Raw genomic sequence first — 26,776 nt, forward strand, 5'->3', positions numbered from 1 at the left:
CGTCACACACACCCTCATCAGCAGCAGACTGGACTACGGCAACTCACTCTATGCCAGAATCAACAAAAAACTCACCCGCAAATTGCAAAACATCCAGAACGCTGCCGCCAGACTGATCCTCAACCTATCCCAACACTGCCACATCTTGCAACACCTACGCACACTGCACGGGCCCCCCATGGAGAAAAGAATCACTTTCAAGATCCTCACCCACACACAAAAAGCCCTCCACAACACTGGACCAGCCTACATGACCCAGCAACTCAACTTCCACGTAGCCCACAGGGCCCTACGCTCAGCCCAGCTCTCTCACAGAAGTACCCCACATCAGGAACACCAGAACAGGAGGACACTCCTTCTCCTACCTCGCAGCCACCGCCTGGAACACCCTACCTATCCACAACAGACAAACCACCTCCCTCCCCAGCTTCACATAGGAACTGAAGACATGGCTTTTTTAAACCAACTCACCGGTATACGCTACACTCCCGCCCCCAGCACCTTGAGACCCTAATGGGTGAGTAGCTGCGCTTTACAAGCACTGTTTGATTGATTGATTTCCTCCTGTGTGGGCAGGTTGTTTGCTACAGCATTCACTATGTCAACTATTCTGGCCCGCATTTGCCTTTTCTGAGATATGGTTGTATTTTGTACTGGGGGTCCAGACAGTTGTTGCTCTACTCCATACTGAATGTCTAAAACTATTAGCTAGTACCCCAAATGTTGCTGAACAAGAAAACAAATGTGAGAAAGGTACAAAAAACAGAGGAAGAAAAAGAAATTAACAAAACCTGATTTCTATGTGGCAAATTCTGCATCAAAATGCTCTGCTGCAGTGGAAGGGCAAAGGATCATGGTCTGAAAAGGAGTGTGTTTTACAGTGTGGTTTGCAGGTGTTCACAACTGGCCAATATCCATCAGGTGTGTTGCTAGTATCCATCCAGTAGCCATAGCTATAGTTCAATGTTGAACGGGTCCAGTGACGGACTCCTGATGCCAGGGGACTGCCACTGGTACACTGCCAGCAGGAATGTAATATCTAAATATGGTCCGTGCAGTCCCACGGTCTTGATGGTGAAGAAGGAGTACTCACCAGCATTGGAGTCCGCTGTGTCTGCAGCAGGATACCGCTTGCGCAACAGAGTTCACTCCGTCGACGTGGACGGATGTTGAACCGCCACAGATCTAAATACGATGGTCAGGACTCTGTCAGCTTGTCGGAGTATTTGGGACTGCCGTCATGGCAGGAGGGCGGTAGTCCTGCCAAGATTTAAATCAGGCCCTGTGTATTTTGTGTGCTGACATTTAATAGCAACGTTCATGACTTCTGAGCAGAGCTTTGGGCACAGGCACGCATGGACTATAAGAGAGGGCGCCTGGGTTGCATTAACGCTGTTAACTCATGTACTGAACCATCACCTTACCTGAAGGAAGCATTTTGGGTTTTTTTAAAAGAAAAAAGCAAATCCAAATGTATTTACATTCCGAGGACACTCAAAATATGGATGGGATCAGACAGGAAAGGCAGTGATAAGAGAGATGGGATGTGAAATTATTGGCTGTGGTGTAAAGACTGTTGGCACTATATGAAGGCAGGGGGCTATCTCTCTTTCTCCACAGATTGTTTCTGCCAGCAGAATGGCGCTGAGGCTCTAGCTGCTGGGTTAGATCTGCTGTTGCTTTTTGTGTGCATTTGGCAAAGTACAGTACTCTAAACCCTGCATTTATTTTCAAACGTGACATGGAGGAGCAGCTGTTCTGCTCTCAGCGTCGGTGTCCTACTGAGGATGTTGAAGGTTTGAATGAGGGCACCAGGTATGGGGCACAGGGTGCAACCCAGAGTGGGGAAAGCAACAAAGCACACAACAATACACAGGGAATATGGCACAGTATTTAACAAGGGCTGAGAATAGCGTGAAAGCACGAGAACAGAGTGAAAGTAAACAACAATGCACAAGACGCACGAACAGTGGCTGGTGTACAGGAAGGAAAACTATACCAACCAGGGCGGGTTAGGGGAGGGACAAGCACTAGGACCCTGAGGGGGGATGGACAGGAGGGACTAGGGGAGGAACACAGAGGGGTGGGAAGTACATGGGTGAGACAGTAGAAAAACATGCACTCGTAAAACGCTTAAACAAAAAAAGTAGAGCCTGAGAAAATGGGCAGTGGAAGCACACAACACTATGTCCATGCTCCAGTTGAGGGACAAACTCACAAAAAGGAAGGAAGCCTATGGAAGCTGACAAATAAGCACATAAATGAGAGAGACAATGAAGCCCACTAATGGGAGCAATTGCGGGCTCAAAGCCCCCTGTAAGTTAACAAAAAGGTGAGACGGGAAGAAAAGGTGGTTATTTTAAAACCTAGATAAAGGTTAATTAATGGCATGGTTCTGTGTATGTTAACCCTGCCAGTTTGCATCAGTTTACAAGACATATCTTGACCCTCAAGAGATAACTTTAGATGTAACTGCAAGGCCACCGCTGACGTCTAGAAGAATTCCTTTCTGTACACAGTAATGACTGAGTTCCAGGGCCAAATGCTTTGTATTATGCATTCTCTTTCTAGCTTTACGTGAATACCAGGCATATAACAGTAATACACGTCACAAAATTGCAAAGAAAAACTACAATGATCATTGTTCTGTGCTGAAAAACTACAAGTCCTGTCAAAGCTTAACAACCAATAGTATGTCACATAACCGTATAAACATCCAAACAACTGCGGTTCTGCCTGTTTCTTGCTGCTCAGTGGGCATGATAAATACTTTTAGTGCTTTAGTGGTATTCAATCATTAACTGTGTTTTTTCTTGTCACTACTTCTATATTTGGTATGTATTTCCGGTGAAATAGGATTGGTGCTGCATGGATCCCTGTCGACAGCATTGACTCCCTTTCTTTCCCCTCAACTCTGTGGAAATGTGCTTCATGCTTTGCATTAGTCTGTGTCAATTCTATTTTTTTCTCCTTACATGACACGGAGTTGAGCCCTGCGAGTCTCTGGCCTGCCTCCTGCTACCCACCTACTAGCTGCCTTACTGTGCCCCTCTGCAGCATTCTTTTGCAGCACCAGCCCTCCTTTCCATCACCCAGCCTCTAGGGCAGTTCAGAGAAAGGCGCTTTCTTCAAATACACAGTTTAAACCCTGATAAGCCTACTCATATTGATGCCAGCCTCATGAGAGTGCTGCTGGTTGTAATAATAATTTCAACAGATTTTTTAACAAAAGGATTTAATATCTTTTGATATTGTATGTTCCTCCACAGAGCTAGACACATTTGCTGAAGCACTTCTTCCTAGTTAGGCAGCAATGATTTCCCTACTATTATCAAGGAAGGTGTGACAAGGGCTTGAATTAATTCTACCATTGTACACATATCTACTTATAGTACTAAAACAATGTTGCAAGGGTGTCCAACAATACCAGCCATTGATCTTACACCTGAGGCTGTAGAAGATTATGGGGGTCATTCCGACCCCGCTGGGTGGCGGGCGCCACCCGCCGGGCGGAGACCACCAGAAGACCGCACCGTGGTCAAATGACCGCGGCGGTCATTCTGACTTTCCCGCTGGGCGGGCGGGCGACTGCCAAAAGGCCACCCGCCCGCCCAGCGGGAAAGCCCCAGCAACGATGAAGCCGGCTCCGAATGGAGCCGGCGGAGTTGCTGGTGTGCGACGGGTGCAGTGGCACCCGTCGCGATTTTCAGAGTCTGCTAGGCAGACACTGAAAATCATTATGGGGCCCTGTTAGGGGGCCCCTGCACTGCCCATGCCAGTGGCATGGGCAGTGCAGGGGCCCCCAGGGGCCCCACGACACCCATTCCCGCCATCCTGTTCCTGGCGGTTTTTACCACCAGGATGGTGGGAAGGGGGTCGGAATCCCCATGGCGGTGCTGCGAGCAGCGCCGCCATGGAGGATTCTTTGGGGCAGGGGTAAACCGGCGGGAAACCGCCGGTTGCCATTTTCTGACCGCGGCTTTACCGCCGCGGTCAGAATTGCCCATGAAGCACCGCCAGCCTGTTGGCGGTGCTTCCGCGGCACTCTGCCCTGGCGGTTTTCAACTGCCAGGGTCAGAATGACCGCCTATATCTTAGTTAGAGATAAACCTGTCATAGATCAAGCTGTACAAAATTATATTCAAAAGTCAGTTTCTTCATCCCTTGACCTAACAATTAAAAAGGTATTTCTCCTTTCTGTTAGCTCCTTACCTTCTGTCACGGTCCCCGCTTCCAAACCCGCCTTAGATCCCCAGAGACAAAGCAAGAGACTGTCTAAGATGGCCATCTGGAAAACCTAAAATCCGCATATCTGGATTTCCTTCCAGTAGGTGCTCTAGATATTGATGAGGAAATGAGGCTCTGCCTGAGTGGGACCCCTATGGCTTTGGAGAATCTGACACCTCTGATGAGGAGCAAATCATTCCTGGCACCTCTTGCCAAAATGCCAAACTTTTTGTGACCAGGATTCTGGAGCTGGCACATTCCATGTGGTTGACTCCTCTGATTTATTAGATGGCCATTTCACAGACACCCCAGAGACTGACACAAAGCTTTCCACTTTTTTGAGAAAATATGTTAAGGACCCAAAAAAGGGCATTGACAGGTTCTGGTGGGCCTGGTAAGATAAACCTCTAGACCAGTACTCCCCAAACCTTTAGAACCACAACCCAAATTTTAGAACAAACTTTCGCAACTCACCTACCTTTAAAGGACATGTGGGAAGTGATTTTTTAATGTAACCAAAGCATCATGTGGTAATTCACTGTCATTTCTAGACACCACATTTTCCATTGAAATGGCCACTAACTTTGCATAGACATAAGTTTCACAGTGATAAAACTATATTGCACACAAATTACAATGTGTCGAAATCAGGTTTCAGTGAATCTTTATAGTTTGTGAAAAATGTCTTGATTTGTTTTGATCCCATTCAAATCTTTTTTCCATCACACTTCAGAATTACAAAAAATGTGCTTCATTTTTAATTTCCAAACTCTTAAATGTGTACAGTTCATTTACAGGTATAGACCTGACTGTCCCACTCTAAAACAAATATGGATTTAACTTTTGTTGCAAAAGACCAAATGAATCAAGATGTTCTGGCACAAATCGTGGTAAGTCTGTGTCCTTTTCAAGTTCTTGGCACTGCTATTCGGCCTAACATCAGCCCCAAGGTGTTTCACCAAACATGAAGCAAGTGGTTCAATTCCTAAGACAGAGAGGAGTTCGTAAATAATTCACCCAGACAACATTTTGATGATAGCTCAGGATTCCAACCTGTTGCTACAGCATCTTCACACTGCAGTATCCCTCCTCCAGGATTTGAGACTTGTGAGAAACCTGAACAAATCTTACCTAAATACAGTAATCCAGATTGAATTCCTGACGATTGTTATAACCTCTGAAACCTCAACTCTCTCATTTCCCGAGCAGAATAAAAAGTGAATCAAAAAGCGGATCTGCAGAGTCCTGACAAAAGGTATGTGACTCTTTGTTGGATTGCTTGCCTGGTGGGCCTGTTGTCAGCCTCCATTCAAAAAATCTTCCCAGGACCATTGCATTACAGAGCTAGCTAGTAAATGGCCATAGATACCTCACCATTGAAAAGCTTTTATATTTCCAGTTGATTCCACTATCACAAGAAGAAGACAGCGCACATGAAAGCTTGGAACTAACAGGCTATCTTCGGACTGGCTCTAGACTTGTGTATGAAATTGGACACCACCTAGTTGGGTTGAGGAGCGAGATGCAGAGAAGTCTCCACAGAAGGCACATCGTCCCCAAAGGAAACAAAACTCCATATCAACTGCCTTGAACTGCTAGCAGGATTGTTTGCGATCAGATCACTAACCCCAAAGAAGTCACATTGCTGCATATTTCTTAGGATGGACAGTATCTCCGCAGTAAGGTATATCCATTAACTGGGGGTGGGGATGAGATCCCACATTCTACAACACAGCAAATGAGTTCTGTGAATTGTTCTCTTCCAACAAAACTTCTATGTTAGCAATTATGATTACATCTTACATGTACATCTTATGTTGCACACAAGGAAATTACCTCAACTGCCCTCAAAAAGACCCGAAAATTGATGTAGGGGTCATAATAGGTGTTTATGTTTATAACTTCAAGTTAAACAGGTAAGTATTTAGTTATTTTTTAAACTTTATAAAGTAAACTTGAGATATCTGATGAAGTGGCATCATATTCTAGACCATTGGGACAATTACCAAAAAATATCTGGTCTTCTAGAATTTTTAATTCTAGGGATGCAAAACTGAAATTGTGATGCAGGCATTAAAGATTTCAAAGGGGTGTATCTCAGGGATGTCAATTCACCAAAATGCCAAGGGTAGAGGTACTGACATTACATAACCTTCTACCCTAATGACATCATAGGAAGGGACATCGTTTGACCTTTGGCCTGATGTTATCCTAGGAAGTGATGTCACCAAAATTCACAACCATGAAATAACTGCAGTGCATATTTTTTATAATATAAAAAACCTAAAATTCCCAAGCACAACTATTGAATGCTCCAGCATTCATAATTATTGCTATACTGTGCATCATCATGCTAGAGTACCGTACAGCGGTCACACTGTGCTGTATTTATTTGCTAGAGAACATTACTGGTCCCTTACCTGTCTAGCTCTTTCATCTCTCCCCTTCTCTCATTTCAAATCTCTCTCTCCCTTGTTAAATGTCTATATTGTGTATTTCTCTGCAATGCTTGACATCTCACTTGTCTTGTTCTATCATTGTCCTCTCTCTTGCTTCATCTCTCATATCACCTCTCCCCCAGCCCTCTCTTCCTCTTTACTACCATCTTGTCTCCTGTTTCTCCTTGTTGTCATCTGCCTACTCTCCCTTTTCCATATCATTTTACTATGTTTCACTTGTCTCCATCTCACAGCTATCCCTTTTTTTCCAGGCTCCACATTAGCCATCTGTTTCCCACCTGTCTGTCCCTTTATCATTCTTAGATGTCTTCTCTGTTCTCCTAGCTAAATTTCTCACCTTTCTCTTTTTAATCTCACCTTGTTCTGTTTCTCTTCTTTATCTTTCATCTGCCCTTCCTTCCCACTTCCCACTTCCCTTTCTCATTTGTCTGTTTATAACCAGTCTGCTTCTCTTTATACCCTGTCTCTCACCTGTCTATCCCTCTTTGTTTCACTTTCAGCTGTCTCTTACCTGGCAGCCTCGTTATTGCCTCTCTCTAAAATGTGTCTCTCATCACTCTATGATCTATTTTCCACCTGTCTATCCTTCCAAACTCACTCAGTTGTCTCTTTTTAGTCTGGCTCTTCATCATTGGTCTCTTTCTCTCTTCTGTCCCCCTCGCTCACTCTGAGCTGTCTCTCACCAACCTACTTTTTTATCACACCTCTCTCACTGCAACTTTCAACTCTTGCCTGTCTTACCCTCTCACTTGTTTTCTCCTTTCCTTTTCTTGTCTCCTCCTTCATGTCTCTGTTTTGCTACTCCTCTTACCACTGTCATGCGTATCTCTCTCACAACTGTTATCTAGTTCTCCCAGCTCTTATTCTCTTTCTCTCTCATACACATGCACACATGGCTTCTCACCCATTTCTTTGTAGAGTCCTCTTTCTCTCTTCCATTCTTTCAGCTTTCCCTCATACTCTCTCTCCTGTCTCTTCTATAGTTCAATTTCCCTCTGGGGTAAGCTAAAGAAATTAAGACACCTTCTTCCCATTTTGGTACTTTGTATTTTTTTATGTTTTTTTCATTCCTTCATGCACAAGTTGCAATGAAATCGCAGGGGCTCCTCACAAAGGAGCCACCAGGATACAAATGCCGTAATATGGCAACATTTTTTTTTTTACTGAACGTGCCTTACACGATTACTTTACCTGCAGTGACAGAAAGTAAACAAAGCTTCCAGAGCCCTGTTTAAGTTCTGTTCCTTGTATTGTGTTTGCTATCTTTGGGGCCAGGGGTTTCAAAGGCAGTGCTAGGTGTTGCAAAGAGCACACCAGGGGCGGAAAAGCCAGCCCGCCAAACTCACGTGGTTAGATTGCCGCCAGTGCAGCTGCCTTCCTGCGCGCCCCATTACAAGTTCCCCATTGGGTCAGCAGGTGTTTCCGTCCCCTGGCCCAGCAGGGAACAGCCCACAACATTGACACAGCTCATAATGAAGCCGGCGGCAATGTTGCAGTGAGTAGGATGCCACAGCACCTGTCATGGTTTTCACTGTTTGCATAGCTGACAGTGAAAAGGGTGACAGGGTTGTCCATGGGGGCACCTGCACTGCCCATGCCTAGTGCATGGGCAGTGCAGGTGCCCCCATGGGGCCCCCTGCACCCCATCTCCGCCAGCTTTTACATGCCGGTGCAACCGCCATGTAAAAGCTTGCAGAGAGGGGGCTTGTAATCCCCAGGGTGGCACTGCATGCAGAGGTGCCCTGGCGGATTAGGACTGCGGCACCGCCAGTCCCTCCAGTGGAGGGAAACTGATGGTGCTGGCGGTCCGAACGTGGTCGAACCTCCACAGTCATAAAGTGGTGGACTGACCACTGCTTTGGTGGCGATCAGACAGCCACCGCAGTCCTGGCGGTCTGTAGACCGCTAGGGTCATAATGACGGCCATAATGTTTTGTATAAATACCTGTTGTAAATTGGGAGCCAGTGTAATTTGTGTAAATGACCTACTACAGATGCTGTCTGCCTAAGACCGAGCACAAGCCTAACTACAGAATTTTGAACTACTTGTAACTATTTTGTGGTCAGTACGGGCAGATCTAAAAATAATGAGTTTTTGTAGTCCAAACGTAACAGAACAAATGGTCTAATAATGGTAATTTTAGAGAAAGATGGAAGATGCAGTGAGATTTTACATATGATCTTTGTTAAACGCATGCATACTAGTTTGTTGATATGTGGAATGAAAGTAGTTGTGGAACCAAAAACCAACCCAAGATTACTTGCCATAGCAACAGGGTAGGGAGAGTGACCAGAGTAGCTGACCAGTGCTGGATCCAGAGAGCTTTATTGCCTAATATGTGTAAGACACTTCACAGAGATAAGTTGAGACTCCTCCAGTGTCTCTATTCAAACTAGGTGAAATAGATGTTAACTCTCTAAATAAGTGCCCAATTGATTCTTCATAATTGTTTCTATATTTTTCCATCATGAGGCGTAAAGATATTGGGCAGCATTTTTTCATTATTTGAGGCTCTACTAATGGCTGATTTAGCAGCAGGGTAACAGAGGCAACATCCCATTATGGGGGAAAAATACCTGCGCTTAATGAAGCATTACATATCTCCCAAATAACTGTCACATTGGTCTGTGAAACCTTTCTCAAATGAGAAATAGAACAAGGGTCAGTAGGAAAGGAAGTTCTGACCTTCACCCAGATGTTATAGATATCTGTCTCAGATGCTGTCTAAAATTATTTTGGCTTACCTGCCATTTCAATTTTCTGAGTCATCCTCTCCCTGGCCTAACTTGTCTAGGAGTTTTTCAATTTTTTCATGAAAACATTCTGCTAAATTGTTATACTGTTCTTGAGTCCAGCTACCAGCCATTCCAGTTGAGCCATGCTATTATAGATTTTAAACACCTCTTTGGAGGGATTTCTGGCCTTTGATATCTTTTCAAGAACATAATCTGCTTTGCAGACTCTTACCAACCTTTTATAATCCTTGAGGTGAAGTTTATGTTTTGTCTATCAATATCCGTGCTAGACATGCTAGACTCTTTCACATTTCTTACATAACTTCTTAGCTGTTTTTAGTTTTTCATTATGCCAAGGGGCAGAGGGTCTAATCCTTGAACTATGTATGATCTTGATACCTATAAAATGATGTAACAAGGACGTGATCCATTCATTCAGATCCAAGAAGCCGTATATGGTCTGTACTCAATTTATAAATTATTTAAATTTATGATGATAGGCATTACATTTATCATCATCAGGCTTGTTCCAAAATCTAGCCAATGGCGATTTATTTTTGTTCCTGGCTATTTTCTTTGAACTTATCACATTCAGTGCAAAGGCAATTAATTTATGGACAGACCATGCTAACAGAATAAACTCTGCAATTTCTGCTGTGTTAAAGCTCGCACAGATTTTATCTAATAAATGCCCCGCAATATGTCACTCTTATTAGAGGAGGGGGTAAAATTGAGGAATGTCATAGACTCATTAATCTCTGAGCATCTCTATCATCAGCTTTATTAATATGGAGATTAAGACCCTTTAAAATCACTAAGAGGTCAGTATTGAGCAGACATGAAGCAACTCCATTGGCTAAAGAACAGAACTGTTAAACTTTGTGCCTACCAAATTAACTCCAGATTAATTTTTTAGATTAATTTGTTCTACATCTGGAGACCTGATTCATTAGCGGTGGTGATTTATGCCTTTCTTCAGAAATGAAAGGGAAAGAATTACACTTTTCCTCCTTTTGCAATAATCCCCAAGGTCACTTGCAAGATCAAGAGACAATCAGACAAGCTAATTATGATTACTTCTATCTTGAAAACACAGGTTTGTTTTCCAATCCTGCTAAAGTTCTCATGTCAAGTGCCTCACCTTCTCCTATCTTTTCTGAACATTCTCCTGGTTTCGACTGGCTAACCTCATCCAGTGGTCATCCACAATCAGCTTCAACTAGTGGCATGGATTCTTTCATGGCTCGTTGGAAAGTGTTAGGCCTTTCCAGCAAGGTTTTCTACTTCATCTGTGAATCCTGGTCAGACGCTACCCATAAACATTACTGAGCACCCTCAGATGGGGTACATTGAACAGGATCTAGATTCCGCGGGCTGATGTACAGCTTGTAGTCAATTTTCTAGCCAATCAAATGGCAGAGGGTTTCTCCCACAGATCAGTTATTCAGCAAAGAACCAAGGTCTTTGTACTTTTTCTTTGCAGGTTTGTAAAATTGCTTATTACTGTTACATAGCTGCTATTTGATTAAAGTGATCAAGAAAATGCAAAATCCACACATCATGTCCTTCATAGCAATCAGAATTCTTGTTCACAATTGCTATAACATTTTCAGTTACATAGTGGACAAAATTATCATAATTGATGAAAACTACGTGCCCTCCCTAGTAAAACATAGGTTTGCCAAGTTGCAAATGGTTTAAACTGCATCCCTCTGGTTCTATTTGGGTGTTTGGACATAACATGCTATTGATACAATTCCAGTTGATTCCATATACTTTGAAACTAGTTATTGGTGTCTGTTTTGATTTTTGTTCATTGTTTATTCAGGAGTATAATATATGTTTTTCAGTGGACACCTAGTCCAATTTCCAAAATCCTACATGTCTCCAGCGGCTCCATTAGGAACTTTTTGCAATTGGCCAAACATTGATTACTCACTGGGGAACTTCATTAGCCCGGTTCTCCATCAATACATTTTTACACAGAAAGAAACAGGAACTTTTGCTGCCACTTTCCTTTCCCCTCCAGCCAGTAGTGCACAAATAGACAATTCTACCAGCACATTTGCTGTCAACTCACCAAGCTGAACAGAACCAAGGTTGGAGGAACTGAGAAGTAGAGAAGCCTGTAAGCATTGGGATGAGGAAAAGAGAACTGGAATAAAGGAGATTATTGTTAGGTTGATTGCTTGATAACTCCTCCACCAACTTTCCTCATCATAAGGCTTATATCTGACCAGGTAGCATGTCTGCGAGCTGCTCCTGAGGTCAGAACGAAAGTACACCAAATCGAGTGAAAATGACACACATCTAATTTTGATGAAACCATGGAAAGTGCATACTGGGAGAAATAAACTAGAAACAGAAATAGCAGCAGAGAACAAACCCATGTCTTGAGATATAGGGTCCCTTTGCCTCATACCTGAGACCTGCAGTAGGGAATAGGTGTACATGTAATAGTTGAGACAGTCACTTTATAAATGTAAGAAGGGGATGCATCTCTTGCCTCTGTCAAAAAACTGGTTACCACCACATAGAAACTACCAATCATAATGTGGTTGTTGAACATTGCAAAAATGCCTAGACTAATTAACAACCAAAACATTCTGAGAAAGACCACAAAGCAAAGATATGACTGAATCTGAGTTTTACAGTGATATCCAAGTCTACCAGTGATTCTAGGATTGAAAGAACAAATTGAGCAACAAAGATATCTAATACTCAAAAACCGTTAATTTATTTTTACAGCATATGTGCAGATCAAGAGGAGGAATGACCCAAGCCCAAACTTCAAAAGTGCTCAGAACATTTTTAATTAATCTAACCACTTTTTCTACAAAGATGAAATCTCTTACTGAATTGCCTTGTCCCTAAATCCTTCTTTGTCTCTTTCTATACCAAATTAAAATGTATTAGCAGTTTCGCAGGTGATGTGTTTGCATACCCCTCTGCCAGAGCTTTTTTCAAAATATCTGTGTTAGGTTGTAAGAAAGAGGTTCACAAACTGGGGTGCAAGGTATTCCACATCACTAACCTGTTAGGCCTATTAAAAGTCCAAGATCAATTTTTCTGTCAAGTTAATTTAGTGATTTCTAATTTTAACTTTTAAAACTGAGTGGTACTGCCAAACATAAGTTCTCAATCCCACTGCTGAACACCAATGTAAGAAAGTGGTCTATTAAGTGGAGTGAATTGTAGTCCACCACTAGTTGAAAAGTCATTAACCTGTAAGGTAGAGACAGAGGTCTCAATAATTTAAACGTCAGCTCAACCCATTGTAGCTATGAGACAGAGTGGACAGGCATACCAAAAATGTTTAAAGCATTTGGAAGAAGTTAAAAAGTAAAACAAATAAATGTATCCCCATTTATAAAAGATATAGTAAATTTTAATAAATGACACCACTGCGACAACAATCCAATAAAGGGAACCACAGAAATGATTCTTTTAAAGATTTACAAGGAACGGTGTAATCCAACAGTAAATTATATATGATCAAGTCTATAATATGTACAGTGCTCTATGTGGTGCAGGTGAGTGAGAAAAATTAATCAAAGAAAAAAGCCCCTTATTGTGATCAAGTGATAAATCAAGAGAAAGCCAGAAAATTAAATCAGTTCTGGAATATCCAGAGCAGGAAAACAATCCCTGAATGACTAGAACAATACACAAAGCTTTGTGCCGTTTAACATTATTCAACAAAGTCTTTTTGCAGATAGTTGTTGACTGTAATTCAAGGGTCATCATCAGGACAGACGAGGTTGGAGAGCACATAGTAGATCCTGGGATTTCAACTAAGTGATGTCTGAAGCAATAGAGGAAATGTATGCTTGAAAATGTTTGGCATGTCCTAGTATCAAAACGTAGAAGTTCTCATGGATTCTAAGGAGCGGATCAGTGGAAAAGGAATCTGTTGGCTATAGGTAGGCAATAGAAAAAACACCAAGTGGATCGACTTAAGGTTAACAGATGTTAATGACAGAAAAACAAGTAACTAATCACAATAAGAAAAAGAGGTGTATTCAATAGGTAGCATCCTTCTGTGACAAAAGGCACTCACTTGAACTACGGGAGTGTCAAAATCCAGCCATGGAATTAATCTGATGATTAGCGTGTCCGCATCCCAGGCTGACCCATGCAGACAAACTGTCATCAGATTAATCCCATGGCTAGATTTTGACTCTGAATGCGCTTCCTTTAAAAATCATGGTTAAGTCATCCATCAACATCACTCATATTGCTGCCCCTCACCCAGCCATTCAATTGCTCTATCGGAGTATTCCACAAAATCCACCCAAAACTGGTTAGACTGCTTCTGGTTGTCCCTTAAGCGTGATCTATTCTTCTCAGAGGTAAGACTGAACTTGGTGACAAGGCTTGATTTCATGGGAATTGCAATATCTGGTCAGCTACCACTAGGATCCACATGGTGTCCTTCCCAACATTTAGCATATGGTTCCAGAGACTAGCCCATCAGTCCTCTTCTGTGACTACCACATAGCTGGCCACCAGTTCTTTAGGGATCCAGACCTTTTTGTCTCCACTGGACACTGCGTTGTTGTGGCCACCACTGTTGCTGGACTACGTATGTTGTTCAGCCTTTAGGTCTGGCTCTCTTGGACTCACCTCATGAGCCAATAAGATTTTCTTCTGTTCTAAGGCTCTAAGCCTTCTTTTCCTTAGCCAAGGTCCTCTCAACCTAATCCTTTTTCCTCTTCCAGGGCCAATCTCCTTTCGTCAATGCTGTCTATGTAGTCGCCTCCTCCTTGGGTGCCTCTGGTTTTTCCTTCTCTTCAGCCTGTTTCAGTTAGGCTACCTGCAGCATTAGCTCTCTTTTTTCTTTCGTGCCTGCCAACTCCTCAGGTAACAGGTGGTGGGAGGACATATTGCCCCCAGCCTTGACAGGTGATCTCACTCCTGTGGACAAGTTCCCCTCCTCCTTCTGATCCTACAGCACAGGGTTTGTGGACAAGCCATCTCCTTCCACATCCTCTACGCCCACCTCCTCATCCTCAGGATCATCCCCCGCCTACTTCTTTATGGTAGCTTCCATGCTGCGTGCCTCCACAAAAGCTCTGGGGACTATTTGAAAGTCTACTCACATTCTTTCTCTCTTTCTCACATTCAGCCCTCCCTTCTTGCAGGGATCTCTTCAACTGCCACTCTGAGGTTGTGAATACTGCTGAGTTCTAACTACATAGTAGAAAGAGAGATGTGAGGCAAAGCTTACATTTGGAAAAGGAAAAAATGACAAAATCACAAACTAAAGTGAATTTGAAAAAAGAAGCATTTCTGATGTCATATTTCTTTACGTATTTTAAGTTTTGCGCAATCACAGGGCTGGCCTGGCAGGTCAGTCTGTGGGCCATTTTTTGGCTGTTTGTGTTCCTCCTTTATGGTCTGGTGGAGCAGTTTTTACTGTTGATTACCCTGATAATTCTTTAAACATTGACTGCAGTCTCCCATGCCGTTCAAAGCACCTATGCAGCATGTCTTTACGAGTTCAAAAGTGACCTGATTTGCAAACGTTGGTCCCATTTTTAGGTATTTGATTCAGTAATGGGGCCACATATGTTTTGATGCCTGGGCCTTTTTTCTGTCCCCTTCTTATTTAGTCACTGTACAAAAGAGAAAGACCAATGTGTAATTTTGCTTCTCATATGGAATTAAGTCTACATACTTTAATATGTATTATGGGTGATCTGTTTACTTTATTGTTTTTGCTTTTCCAACTTGCTTTCTCTTTGAACCCCTTTAATACTTACGCTGCCTTTTCGTACTTGTTGTACATCCACGAAATTTTGAAGAAGATGTCAGGCTTCAGTAAAAGTGCTTGCCACGCATCAAAGTATTTCTGGATTTTTAATGTAATTTCTCTTTCTGAAACTACAATAGAAAAAAAAACAGTATGTCATTGATGCTAAAGAACCATTGTATAAATACTGGATTGACCTGCACAACCGTAATCTCGGGGAACATTATAACAAGAATCAACATTAGAAAAACTAAACATCTGTTTTTACAGTTAGCTCCATAAGAAAATAAAACAAATCTTAAACAGCTATGATTCTCCTGCATAATCGCCAATGTGATGTGTGCATTGGTGTCTCTGTAGAGCCACATTTTTATGTATGTATATACAAACATTTATGTATAGTTATATGCAAGAAACAACACAAGATCATCAAAATAGTACTGTTAAAAGTATTTTTATCTATTTATTTATTTATTTAACTTTCTTATAAGGCCATGTTAGATGGCACAGACATGGTAATAGTTGCTTGGAAGTTAAATGTCATATATGGGCTGCAGTGTATATTTACACCATCTACATATATGGCAAACTATATGGCTGCCTGGGTCATTGACTGCTCTGACTGAGCTGCAGTTTAAAAACACTGGAGTGACACACAGAAGTGAAAAGCGCCTTTGCCTTGCATAGGTCCCTTATATAATAATGTCACCCATAAATTGTGCCCTGAAAACCCACAGAACAGGATGCCTAATATGTATAAAAAGTGGTGTACTATGGAGACAGTTCAAAGAGGTGAATTTACGTGTTCATCTACCACTGCACCTAGGAGTAACTTGTACACTGTTTTGCTATCCACCATTTCAGAGCATAAAGTTAGATTTAGATGCAGACTGATATGCCTCCACCCCGGTGGAGACTCCTATAACAGGATTTAAGATTGAAATTTTACAGCTCATAACTTTTCACATAGAAGTGGACTTCTCGGCCACCAGAGCAGTGTTCTCCTAATGGTAAAGTATAGAAAAATGTATTGAAGTTTGTCAAAAAATGTAAAAAGTCTATATATTTCATTACAAAATATTAATGGATAATAATTTTATATATTCATTTTAAATTTAGAAATAATAAAATAAATTGTCACCGCACATTAACTTAAATGTGTATTAAATAATTATTTATTTAAAATAATATTTATATACCTCTAGAATAGCATCCCTAAAGAATAAATGAAAAAAGTCAGTTGTACTTTTTTACATTTAATATGTACTTAAATGTACTAAAAGTTATAAATATATAATAATATTAAATAATAGCAATTATTTAACAATAGTTTTCAAGTTTATTATAATTTTAATAGAGAAACAACTTATTATAATTTTAAGACTATATATACATATATATATATATATATATATATATATATATATATATATATATATATATATTTGGGTGCCGCGTATCACAAGCACCAAAAGATTTGCACTCCAAGGCTTGATAAATGCAAATCAAATTTAATGGCAACGCTTTTCGATCTTAAAAAGATCTTCACAGTCAAGACAAAAGGTCTTCACAGTCTATACAAAAATAAGTTGCACCACCACATTTTAAAACCAGTGACACATCATGCAAAAAAATAGTAAAAAGACTATGCCATAGCCACAATTTCTAGAAAGAAAGAAGAAAATAAAAGAAAAATGATTTGCTAAATTAAATCAAGCAAAACAAATAAATCACAATGCATTATAGTCTGACATGCTGCGGTCTGATTCTATTCTGTTTAATTCACATTTGATATACTTGTTTGTGGCCAGGAGATGCCAGAACCTGGGTGTTTATGTGGAGCAGAAACCCTCAAAGCAAAAGAGGCTCTCCCTTCATAGTGGGAGAGTTGATACTACAATATTCACTGTACTCGGAAAACTCACCCCATAATGGTTTGCAGGACTTTACTTTTACAAAAACGTTTTTGGTCATAACTCAGCCTGTGGTAGTCCCAGGACAATGGGACCACCACGAAAACGTTTCGCACAGCACAGTCTTTCTGTCTCTGGGTCCCCACACTAGATTAGTAGGGACCTTAAAATAATAACCCCTCCCACCAGTTAGTGTCTTTTTAAACTCTCATGGCTAGAACATTTGTTTTATAGCTGAGAATAGTTAATGTTTTAAGATCTTTGTAATATTGTTGTAGTAGGTCTGCGAGCTCTGAAAATGTGTAATGCATTACACCCTGCAGGGGCAAAATATATGGATACAATCCATTACTTTCTGGTATGCTCTCTAGGGGCTAACTATATAGTTATGTGACCACAATTCGTACAAATGCTATTTTCATTGTCATGTCCTCTAGGGGTTGTTCTAAGCATTACAGTCATAATATAATGCTTTGCATGGCATTACTTTTACAAAACGTTTTTTCTCATAACTCAGCTTGTGGTGGTCCTAGGACAATGGGACCACCTTCAAAATGCTCTTTCTGCCTACATCATCTCTGGGTCTCTGAATTAGGTTAGTAGGGACCCCAAAATAATAACCCCTCCCTCCATTCAGTGTCTTTTAAGCTTTCCCATGGCTAATACATTTATTTTACAGCTGAGAGAAGTTGTGTTTTAAAGGCCTTGTTGGTAATATCATTGCATTAGGCCTGTTAGCCCTAAAAACGCTCTTTGGGGGATAAGCGTATGGTTACACTGCATTACTTTCTCTTTTTTCTTCCATGGGGTTATGCCCTCTAGGGGCTAACAATATAGTTACGTGACCATGTTTATACAAATAAGATTTTTGTTATGGGGCTCCCAAGGGGCTGTTTTGAGCTTTACAGTCTAATGCAAAATGTTTATTTCTGATAAAGGTTTGTATGATAATTGTATATGTTTTCATAATCTCTCCTTATTTCAATTATGACCATGATTCAGGCCAGCCTAGGATCCTTATAACACTATGACTGTTTGAGTGCTCTTGATTTGTTTGGGGGACCCTTCTAGTTTATTTCTCCACTATGGCTGTCTTGTGTCTTTTTTGGGGGAATTGTGCTAGCCAGTCAGCTACTCTGATCATGGGGTAGCGAAAGTGGTAGTCTATTGGAATTAGCATTACAGATTTAAATTAGGATGCTACATTTTCATTTTTTGCTGCAAATAGAGGAAGAAGGTAAATGGACGTGTTTTAGTTATATGCAGGGCCACTGGAATTATATGGCAGGAAAAGACAAAATTATGAGGCAGGGTTGACCATTCTATGTCCAAGATAACTCAAGTTATGAATTTACAATGCCAATAGCTCTAACTCAAGCGAATGCGAGACCTATTGCATTGCAAATGCTTGTTTAATGCTTGGACTGTTGGATGTGCAGGCAGACAATTGGCCTACCAGGTTTAGCTCACTCATTACATTGGTAATTTCTATCTAGTGAGTACCTACAGTGTATAGGAACCTGAGAGAATATACCTCTAATATGTTTCTGCTATATGTATTACTGATGGGCTAGTTTCAACGCATACTCTCTCTTTTGAGAACTATTTCTATTTATGTAATTGATTTGATACAATGTTTTCTCCAGGGGCATTTCCAGACAAATTACTATGTATTAATCAGTCAGTATTGATGTTTTAGTAGTCTTTTTGCTGCACTCCAAGATGGCTCCCAAGGACTCTCGGGTGTGTTTATTCAGAAATTTTAATTGTCCTTCATCTATGTTTATTTTGCACTTTTATGGTGAGGAGGGCTGATTGCCATTGTACCCGTTGTCAAGGCCCGGCTGGGCTGAAACGCTTTGGGGAGAAGCCTTCAATAAAATAGGATCACAACCTATGCTATGTCCGGGCGTATCTATCATTGATTAGATCCTGTGTGGAATATATATATATATATATATATATATATATATATATATATATATATATTTAAAACAGGTTCGCAAATCCTAAGCTTGAAAAGGAGCACCCAGCAAACGAATTCTTTATACTTTGCTGCTTTAATGGCCCAAACCACACAACGCATTTCCGCTACACAGTAGCATTTATCAAGTTATTGTGTACTCCCAAGCTCTCTCAATAATGCTGAGCTTTGATAGACCAAGAAGACATACTACCATGGCCCTGAGTGCATTCAGACATGAAAGATAATGAAGATACTAATGTCAAAATAAAGGCTGAATTCATAAAAGGTAAAAAAACATCCCAATTAGTCAGTTAAATAATATGAATGTAAATGAATATCAGTTCAGAATTATCACTCCTACATTCAATGACTTTTTTCAAACACAATCAGCCAAAGTCTGAGTCTTCAAAAGTAATAAAAAAAAGTATTAATGTAAATGCAATGGAGCTTCCTGGACACTGTGTGTGAAGTGGTGAAAGCGTATGAAGTATAAATCTGTGAAAAAACCCAGCCCAACTGCATGTGCGCATATTTAAAAAGGGGTGCAGACGGCAGATGGCGGGCATGCATAGATAATACATTTCCTGAATGGAAATGAGGGGGGGGATTTAATTCCCTGTTAATGAGATAGATAACTTGTTATAAATAAAATAGCAAATCTGGTAAATACATAATAATAAAATCACCATACGTGCATTCCAAGCATATGTTAACATAAAATAATCCAATGATGTGCTCTGTGTGATGATCGGTCACTAGAAACAGGGTTATTCTGACTCATAAGACAGTAATTGGAAATACCTAATCTGTTTTTGCTGGTTTTAGGATTCTCTGCACTTTACAACTGCTGACCAGTGCTAATGTGCAAGTACTCTCTGTCTAAATTGGATTGGTGATTGGTTTATCCCTGATTGACATTTTTGATTTACTAGTGAGTCCTAGTAAAGTGCACTAGAGGTGCCCAGGGCATGTCAAACAAATGCTACTAGTGGCCTGCAGTGCTTATTGTGCCACCCACATGAGTAGCCCTGTAAACATGTCTCAGACTTGCCACTGCAGTGTCTGTGTGGGCAGTGTGGAACTGCCAGTTCGACCCGGGAAGTGCACCCACTTGCCAGGCCTAAACCTTCCTTTTTACTACATATAAGTCACCCCTAAGGTAGGGTCAAGGTAGCCCCATGGGCAGAATGCAATGTATTTAGAAGGTAGGACGTGTTCTGATGTGTTTTACATGTCCTGATAGTGAAATACTGCGAGATTTGGGTTTCACTATTGCAAGGCCTATCTCTCCCATAGGTTAACACAGGGGTTGCCTTTAAATATCTTTTATGTATGGGGTCTCTGAACTCACAATTTAAAAATACATCTTTTGGTAAAGTTGTTTTTTAGTAGATTGTGAGTTTGAAAATGCCACTTTTAGTAAGTGGGCATTTTCTAGCTTAACCATTCTGTGCCTCTACTTGGCTGCAGAATCCACGTCTGGGGCAGACTGAAAGTTACGCTGTTTGTGAATTCACTCTAGACAGTAACACAAAGGGAGCTGAGGTGTGTCCTACATATCCTGATGGGTCTTCCTGGGCTTGAGTAGGAGGGAGGAGCTGACACCTTCACTTGAAAGGGCTGTGCTTGGCCTCACACAATATAGTCTCCAATCTCCTTGAGTGTACCTAGGGCAGGGCAAGGAAGAGGCAGGGTCTTGTGCACTACAAAGACTTCCCTTTGAAGCTTGCCTACTTCAAAGGCAGAAATGAGTATAACTATTGAACTGCTGACCCCACAACTTTACAACACTTCTGGATCAAGAGGAATCTCTGGCAAGGAGAAGAACTGAAGAGTTTTGAGGAGGAGTACTGCCCCTTTGCTGTGTGTGCTTTGCTGGGTTGGCCTGCATTTGCTGCTTCTGCCTTAGAGAAGACAAAGACTTGACTTTGCTGTGTATCCTGCTTGTGAAGTTTTGCTAAGGGCTTAGGCTGAGCTTGCCTCCTGTTAAGAAGTCTCAGTGGCATCAAGGTCTTCATCTGCCAGCACCTGGGCTCTCTTGGTGAGACCCCTGGTTTGTCAAGTAGTGCCACATCCAATCCCTGGGCCCTTGGAAGGAAAATCCATGCACCAGACCTGAGTGCCAGAAAAATTGATGTAGCACCTGCCTCGCAGCTGTAAAATTGATGCAACACCTACCTCGCGGCTGCAGAAATCAATGCATCGCCAGCTCAGCACGACTTCATCATTGCTGTGCATCCAGATTTTCTACGCAACATCCCTGGGCATCAAAACTTCAACATCACTGTCGGAAATCCATGCATCACACTCCGGCGGGAAAAGACTCGACTCACGGCCTCACTTGCGAGTAAGGAATTGAATCATGGCTTGCTTTTCTGACACACCCTCGCCCCTGCGGCTTTATTTTCGACACATACCAGGTGCTTCATGCTAAAACAGCACAATCATTGACTTTTATGGATTAGGACTTTTTTTACTTTAAAAAGTGATATCTCTTTTTGTGTATGTTGGATTTTTTGTCGGTTTTGGTCTTGTTTGATTTAGATGAATATTGGCTATTTGAAGGTTGAGTGCGGAAGCGCTTTAAACACGTCCACCTCACGCCCATCACTTTAACTCGTTTGTGGGCTTGCCTTTCAAAAATCACTTGATGTCATTGGTAATAGCTTTTTGTTTGTCCGGCCTTGAGGCTATTTTTGTTACGCCTTGCAGACTGCCCCTGTGACATGGATTATGGCACGATTGGCGATATACTTCAGCGTGGTTGAACTATTTTTTTTGTCTCTCCCCTTCGTGCTGCATGGCAGCCATACTGCTCACAACGTAAACAGGCACAACAGCGTGAACTCGATCGGTGGTATTGGAGCGCTGGTCACATTGTTCACAGTTACCTAATTACAACATTTCTTGTGGCTCTCCATTTAAAACACTTGAAATTGTTCAATGGTTTACATAAAACAAAAATCCTCAATGAAAGTGGTTCTCCCGACACAGCAGTGAATACTACAATATTTACTGCACTCTGGAAAATTCAACCCATAATGCTTAGCAAGCATTCTTTTTCACAACTCAGCCTCTGGTGGTCTTAGGACAGTGGGACCCCCACCAAAACATTCAGCATGATGTGTTATTTCTCTGTATAGGTCATCTTTGGGTCCCCACACTAGGTTAGTGGGGACCCCAAAATAACAACCCCTCCCACCATTCAGTGTCTTTTTAAACATTCTCATGGCTGGAACGTTTGTTTTTCAGCTGAGAATAACTTGTGTTTTAAGGGCATTGTTTGTAGTATCATAGTTATAGGCCTGCTACCCTTGAAAGTATGTAATCCACTATGCCCACTAGGGGTGACATATAGTGATACATATAGTGTTACTCTGCATTGTTGGTTGCCATTTTCTTTTTGTGTGATGTGGCTTCTAGGGGCTAACTATATAGTTAAATGACCATGGGGGTCATTCTAACTCTGGCGGGCGGCGGAGGCCGCCTGCCAGAGTTCCCCCCTCCGAAATACCGCACCGCGGTCAGTAGACCGCGGAGGGTATTCTAAGTTTTTCCCTGGGCTGGCGGGCGGTCGCCAAAAGACCGCCCGCCAGCCCAGGGAAAAACTCCCTTCCCACGAGGATGCCGGCTCGTAATCGAGCCGGCGGAGTGGGAAGGTGCGACGGGTGCTGTTGCACCCGTCGCGTATTTCACTGTCTGCCAAGCAGACAGTGAAATACATGTAGGGGCCCTCTTACAGGTGCCCCTGCAGTGCCCATGCCAGTGGCATGGGCACTGCAGGGGCCCCCAGGGGCCCCGCGACCCCCCCTACCGCCATCCGGTTCCCGGCGGGCGGACCGCCGGGAACTGGATGGCGGTAGGGGGGGTCGGAATCCCCTTGGCGGCGCAGCTAGCTGCGCCGCCTTGGAGGATTCCAAAGGGCGGCGGTACACTGGCGGGAGACCGCCAGTGTTGCCGGTCCGACCGCGGCTTTACCGCCGCGGTCAGAATGCCCTGCGGGGCACCGCCGGCCTGTCGGCGGTGCTCCCGCCGACCCTGGCCCCGGCGGTCTTAGACCGCCGGGGTCAGAATGACCCCCCATGTTTCTTACAAATGCTGTTTTCATTGTGGTGTCTTCTAGGGGCTATTCGAAGCATTACAGTCGTATCAACATATTAAAATATTTGTGGTTTATTAAGGCTTTGTTTATAAGATTATTGCAGTAGGCCTGCTAGCCGTAAAAACACTCTCTAGGGGCTAAGTTATTTTTTTCATGGGATTATGCTCTCTAGGGGTTAACAATAGGGTTACATGACCATGTTTCCTTCAAATTATATTTTTGTTATGGGGCCCTCTGTGGGCTGGGTTAAGTTTTACAGTCTAATGTCAAAAGTTTAATTCTGGTTTAAATGATAATTGCATATGTTATAATAATCTCTCCTTATTACAATTATGACCATAATTCAGGCCCACTTAACATCCTTTTTACACTATGACTGTTTGAACTGTTTAAACACTCTTGATATATTTGGATGACCCTTCTCGTTTATTTCTCCTCTGTGTCTGTATTGTGTCTTTTTGGGGGGAATTGTGTAAGCCAGCCAGCAACTCTGATGGTAAGGTGGTGAAAGTGGTATTCTATTGGAATTAGCATGGCTGATAAAAATTAGGATGCTAAATGGCATCATTTTCAGTTTTTGCTTCAGATACAGGAAGACGGTAAATGGAAGTGCTTTAGTTATAGGAAGGGCCACTGGAATTATATGGCAGGAAAAGACAAATTTATGAGGCAGGGTTGACCAATTTATGCGGCAAGAAAAATCCAGTTATGTATTTACAATGCCAATAGCTTTAACTCAAGCAAATGGGGACCTATTGCATTGCAAATGCTTGTTCTAAATTGGTGTGGAGTCCTTTTGTGGTGTTTTGGCTGTGTTACTATATGTGTTTGTGCAAATAATTTACACATTGCTTCTGAGATAAGCCTGACTGCTTGTGCCAAGCTACCAAGGGAGTGAGAAGGGGTTATCCGAGCAGTGCATCTCCATTACCCTGATTAGAGTGAAGGGCCCTACTTAGACAGGGTATTAACTGACTGCCACCTAAAGACCCCATTTCTAACATATCCCTTGAGGGATAAGAATTGATCCACCTGTTACATCCCTCCTAATGTGTCCATATAGATCAATAGTTTAAAATTCACTACTGGGATAGATATAAAAGAAGGTCCTATAATCTGTAACATCTTATTACTAAGTAGATCTTCAAACTGCTGGTCTATCTTCCATCCTTAGTGGGCACCCTGTGGTGAGAACCTCTTTGTGTTTCACTACCTGCAAATTAGTGCATAAGTGCTAACAGTTATTATGTTGACTAGGAAACAATAGGAACATCTGGATCACAGGAATAGATTAACTACCTATGTGTACAGTTAATTCTTCATCCCCATTCAGACTGAATGGGTATTTGGAATTTAATTTAATAATGTTTCCATTATTTTCTCTCAGTCACCACCTCTCATGTTTTTGGTCACCCTATCGATCCCAAAGACTCTCAAGCAATCACTCCTACATTCATGGTGTTGATAGAAATGCCTGGCTACTGGGTAGTTGGGTTTTTTGTTGGTAAAGGCACGTTTGTGCTCCAGAATTCTCCTCTTTACTTGCAATTTGGTACTGCCAACATATCTTAAATTACATGGGCATTCCAGTACATAGACTACAAAATCAGTTGTGCAAGTAATATATTTGGGGATGCTTTTTTCTGCCTGTGGGTAATAGAGAAGAGCTACAATTTTTGCTACTACCACAAGCTTTGCATGACCCACATCAATAAAATCCCGGTTTGTGAGTTAGCCAGGCCTTACTCTCTGGGGGAGTAAAGCTGCGCAGTATCATATCCCCTATGGATCTTGACTTTTTGTGCGAGATGCCAGGGACCTCTTTCATATCTTTACCAATGACAGGATCAGCTCTAACCAGCTTCTAGTGTTTCTTGATAAGATCTCTTACGCTATAGAAGTGTTTTTTCTAGAGTGTAATTAATCTGGGTGTGGTGAGTGATTTAGACTCCTCCCTGATGGGTTTCTTGTCAAACGTGTCTGCTCATGAGTGGTTTGTTTTATTTTATTGAGGCCTTGCATAAGAAATTTAGATGGCTAACCACTTTGGGAGAGTCTACCTCAAGATAAGGGTACTTTCATTGGTACTACAATTACATCTTGACCTTAGAAGTTGCCCAAAAGGGATAATCCACTTTAATGAGGCAGGGTGATGGTTCCTGGCATGCAAGATGGTATTTTCAGCTGTTTCTGTAGGGATGTAACCCTTTTTTTGTTTTCTATATGCAAAGCGATGTCCAAATATTTGCAATCAATATTATTTATCTTACAGGTGAATGCCAAGTTCTGATTGTTCTGTCCCAATATCTCAATAAATTCCACTGCAACTATAGTATCGCCATTCCAGATCAAGAATAAAACATCAATATAGCTGATCCAGATAGGAATGTGTTGTGTGTACCTCTCATTGGCCTCTGTCCAGACTACCTGCTCCTCCCACCAGACCAGTAATAAATTCACAAAGCTGGGGGCGAAGCAGGTACCCATAGCTGTTCCCGTATATTGGTGGTACACAGTGTCTTCAAACAGGAAGAAGTTATTCTTTGAACAAAACATCATCATCTGTTCAAGCATCAATGTGGTTGGAAGTACCTTGTAGGAAGCAGGCTCAGTGTGTGGTGCACACCTATGGTGTTACGCCTTGTACTGGGTCCAGGCAACTCTGATTAGATAGTGTAATAGTGTCTAGACAGCCAGGGCTCTCTAGGGTCGCTGTGGTAAGCAGACAAGACTTATCTAGAAGGCATGTGAAGCACTTGTAATAGCACAGTCGTCGCACAGTAATATATGACACCTGAAAGGAACCACACAGGGTTGCAAAAATAAAGGTACTTTATTATAGGCACACCAAACTAGACTACCATTGGTATACCTCTAGAGGTATTGACACACAAAATATACACTAGTAAGTACTCAGGAAAAGCATAAATTAGCAAGGGCCCTATAGGGAGCCAAACCATATTAAAAAAATGGAATGCAAACAGGTGTCTCCCACCAGAGTGTATGGAGTAGTTAGCTAAGGGCTGGGGAAGAGTGGAACCCTAAAAGGTAAGAACCTAGAAGATCCTCAGCAGCCAGGTGCAGAGAGAAAAGTTACCCAGTCATCCCATCGGCTAACATGGGGATGTTGTGATTGGAGTAATGCAAAAACAGGATCAGACCGGTGGAACCCAAGAACGGATTCTGGGTGTGGAGGACCTGCAAAAGAAGAAGACAGAGTCCATTCCATGCAGGAGTGTCCAGGTGGGGCAGGAGGCAATGCCCACCCTCTGTAGCTGAAGATCCGGGTCGACGGTGATGAATGGAGTCCAGCAGTGGGGTCCAGGAGCCACAGTGAAGTCCCTAAAGTCCCCTACAAGCTGTCCCTCAACAGTCGCCGGATTGCAGATGGGTCATTGGTCAGCAGGACCACCAACAAGCACAGGCAAATACAAAAGGAGCTGCTGGAAGTTTTGCAGAGCTGTGGAGTAGCAGCAAGGTCCTGGGGGACTCAACCCTTGGAGGGGAGTCTGGGCTGACCCTCAGGATGCAGGAGAGCCAAAAGAAGCAGTCAGAGCCCCCACAAGCAACCCACTGGCAGCAGGCACAGTAAGTCACAGTGACACCCAGTCAGCACAT

The 26,776-nt window shown here is 42.2% G+C and overlaps 1 protein-coding gene across 2 annotated transcripts in view; it reads right to left on the reverse strand.

Annotated features, from left to right (window-relative positions):
• Window positions 1-26,776, reverse strand: part of CYP19A1 (cytochrome P450 family 19 subfamily A member 1) — a 392,824-nt gene that overhangs the window by 114,291 nt on the left and 251,757 nt on the right. For both annotated transcript variants that reach the window (XM_069222480.1, XM_069222481.1), the window contains one exon: window positions 15,188-15,308. In XM_069222480.1, coding sequence (XP_069078581.1) covers window positions 15,188-15,308 — 121 coding nt within the window. The remainder of the gene's footprint in view (window positions 1-15,187; window positions 15,309-26,776) is intronic.

This window comes from Pleurodeles waltl, chromosome 3_1, assembly GCF_031143425.1.
Source record: "Pleurodeles waltl isolate 20211129_DDA chromosome 3_1, aPleWal1.hap1.20221129, whole genome shotgun sequence".
NCBI lineage: Eukaryota > Metazoa > Chordata > Amphibia > Caudata > Salamandridae > Pleurodeles > Pleurodeles waltl.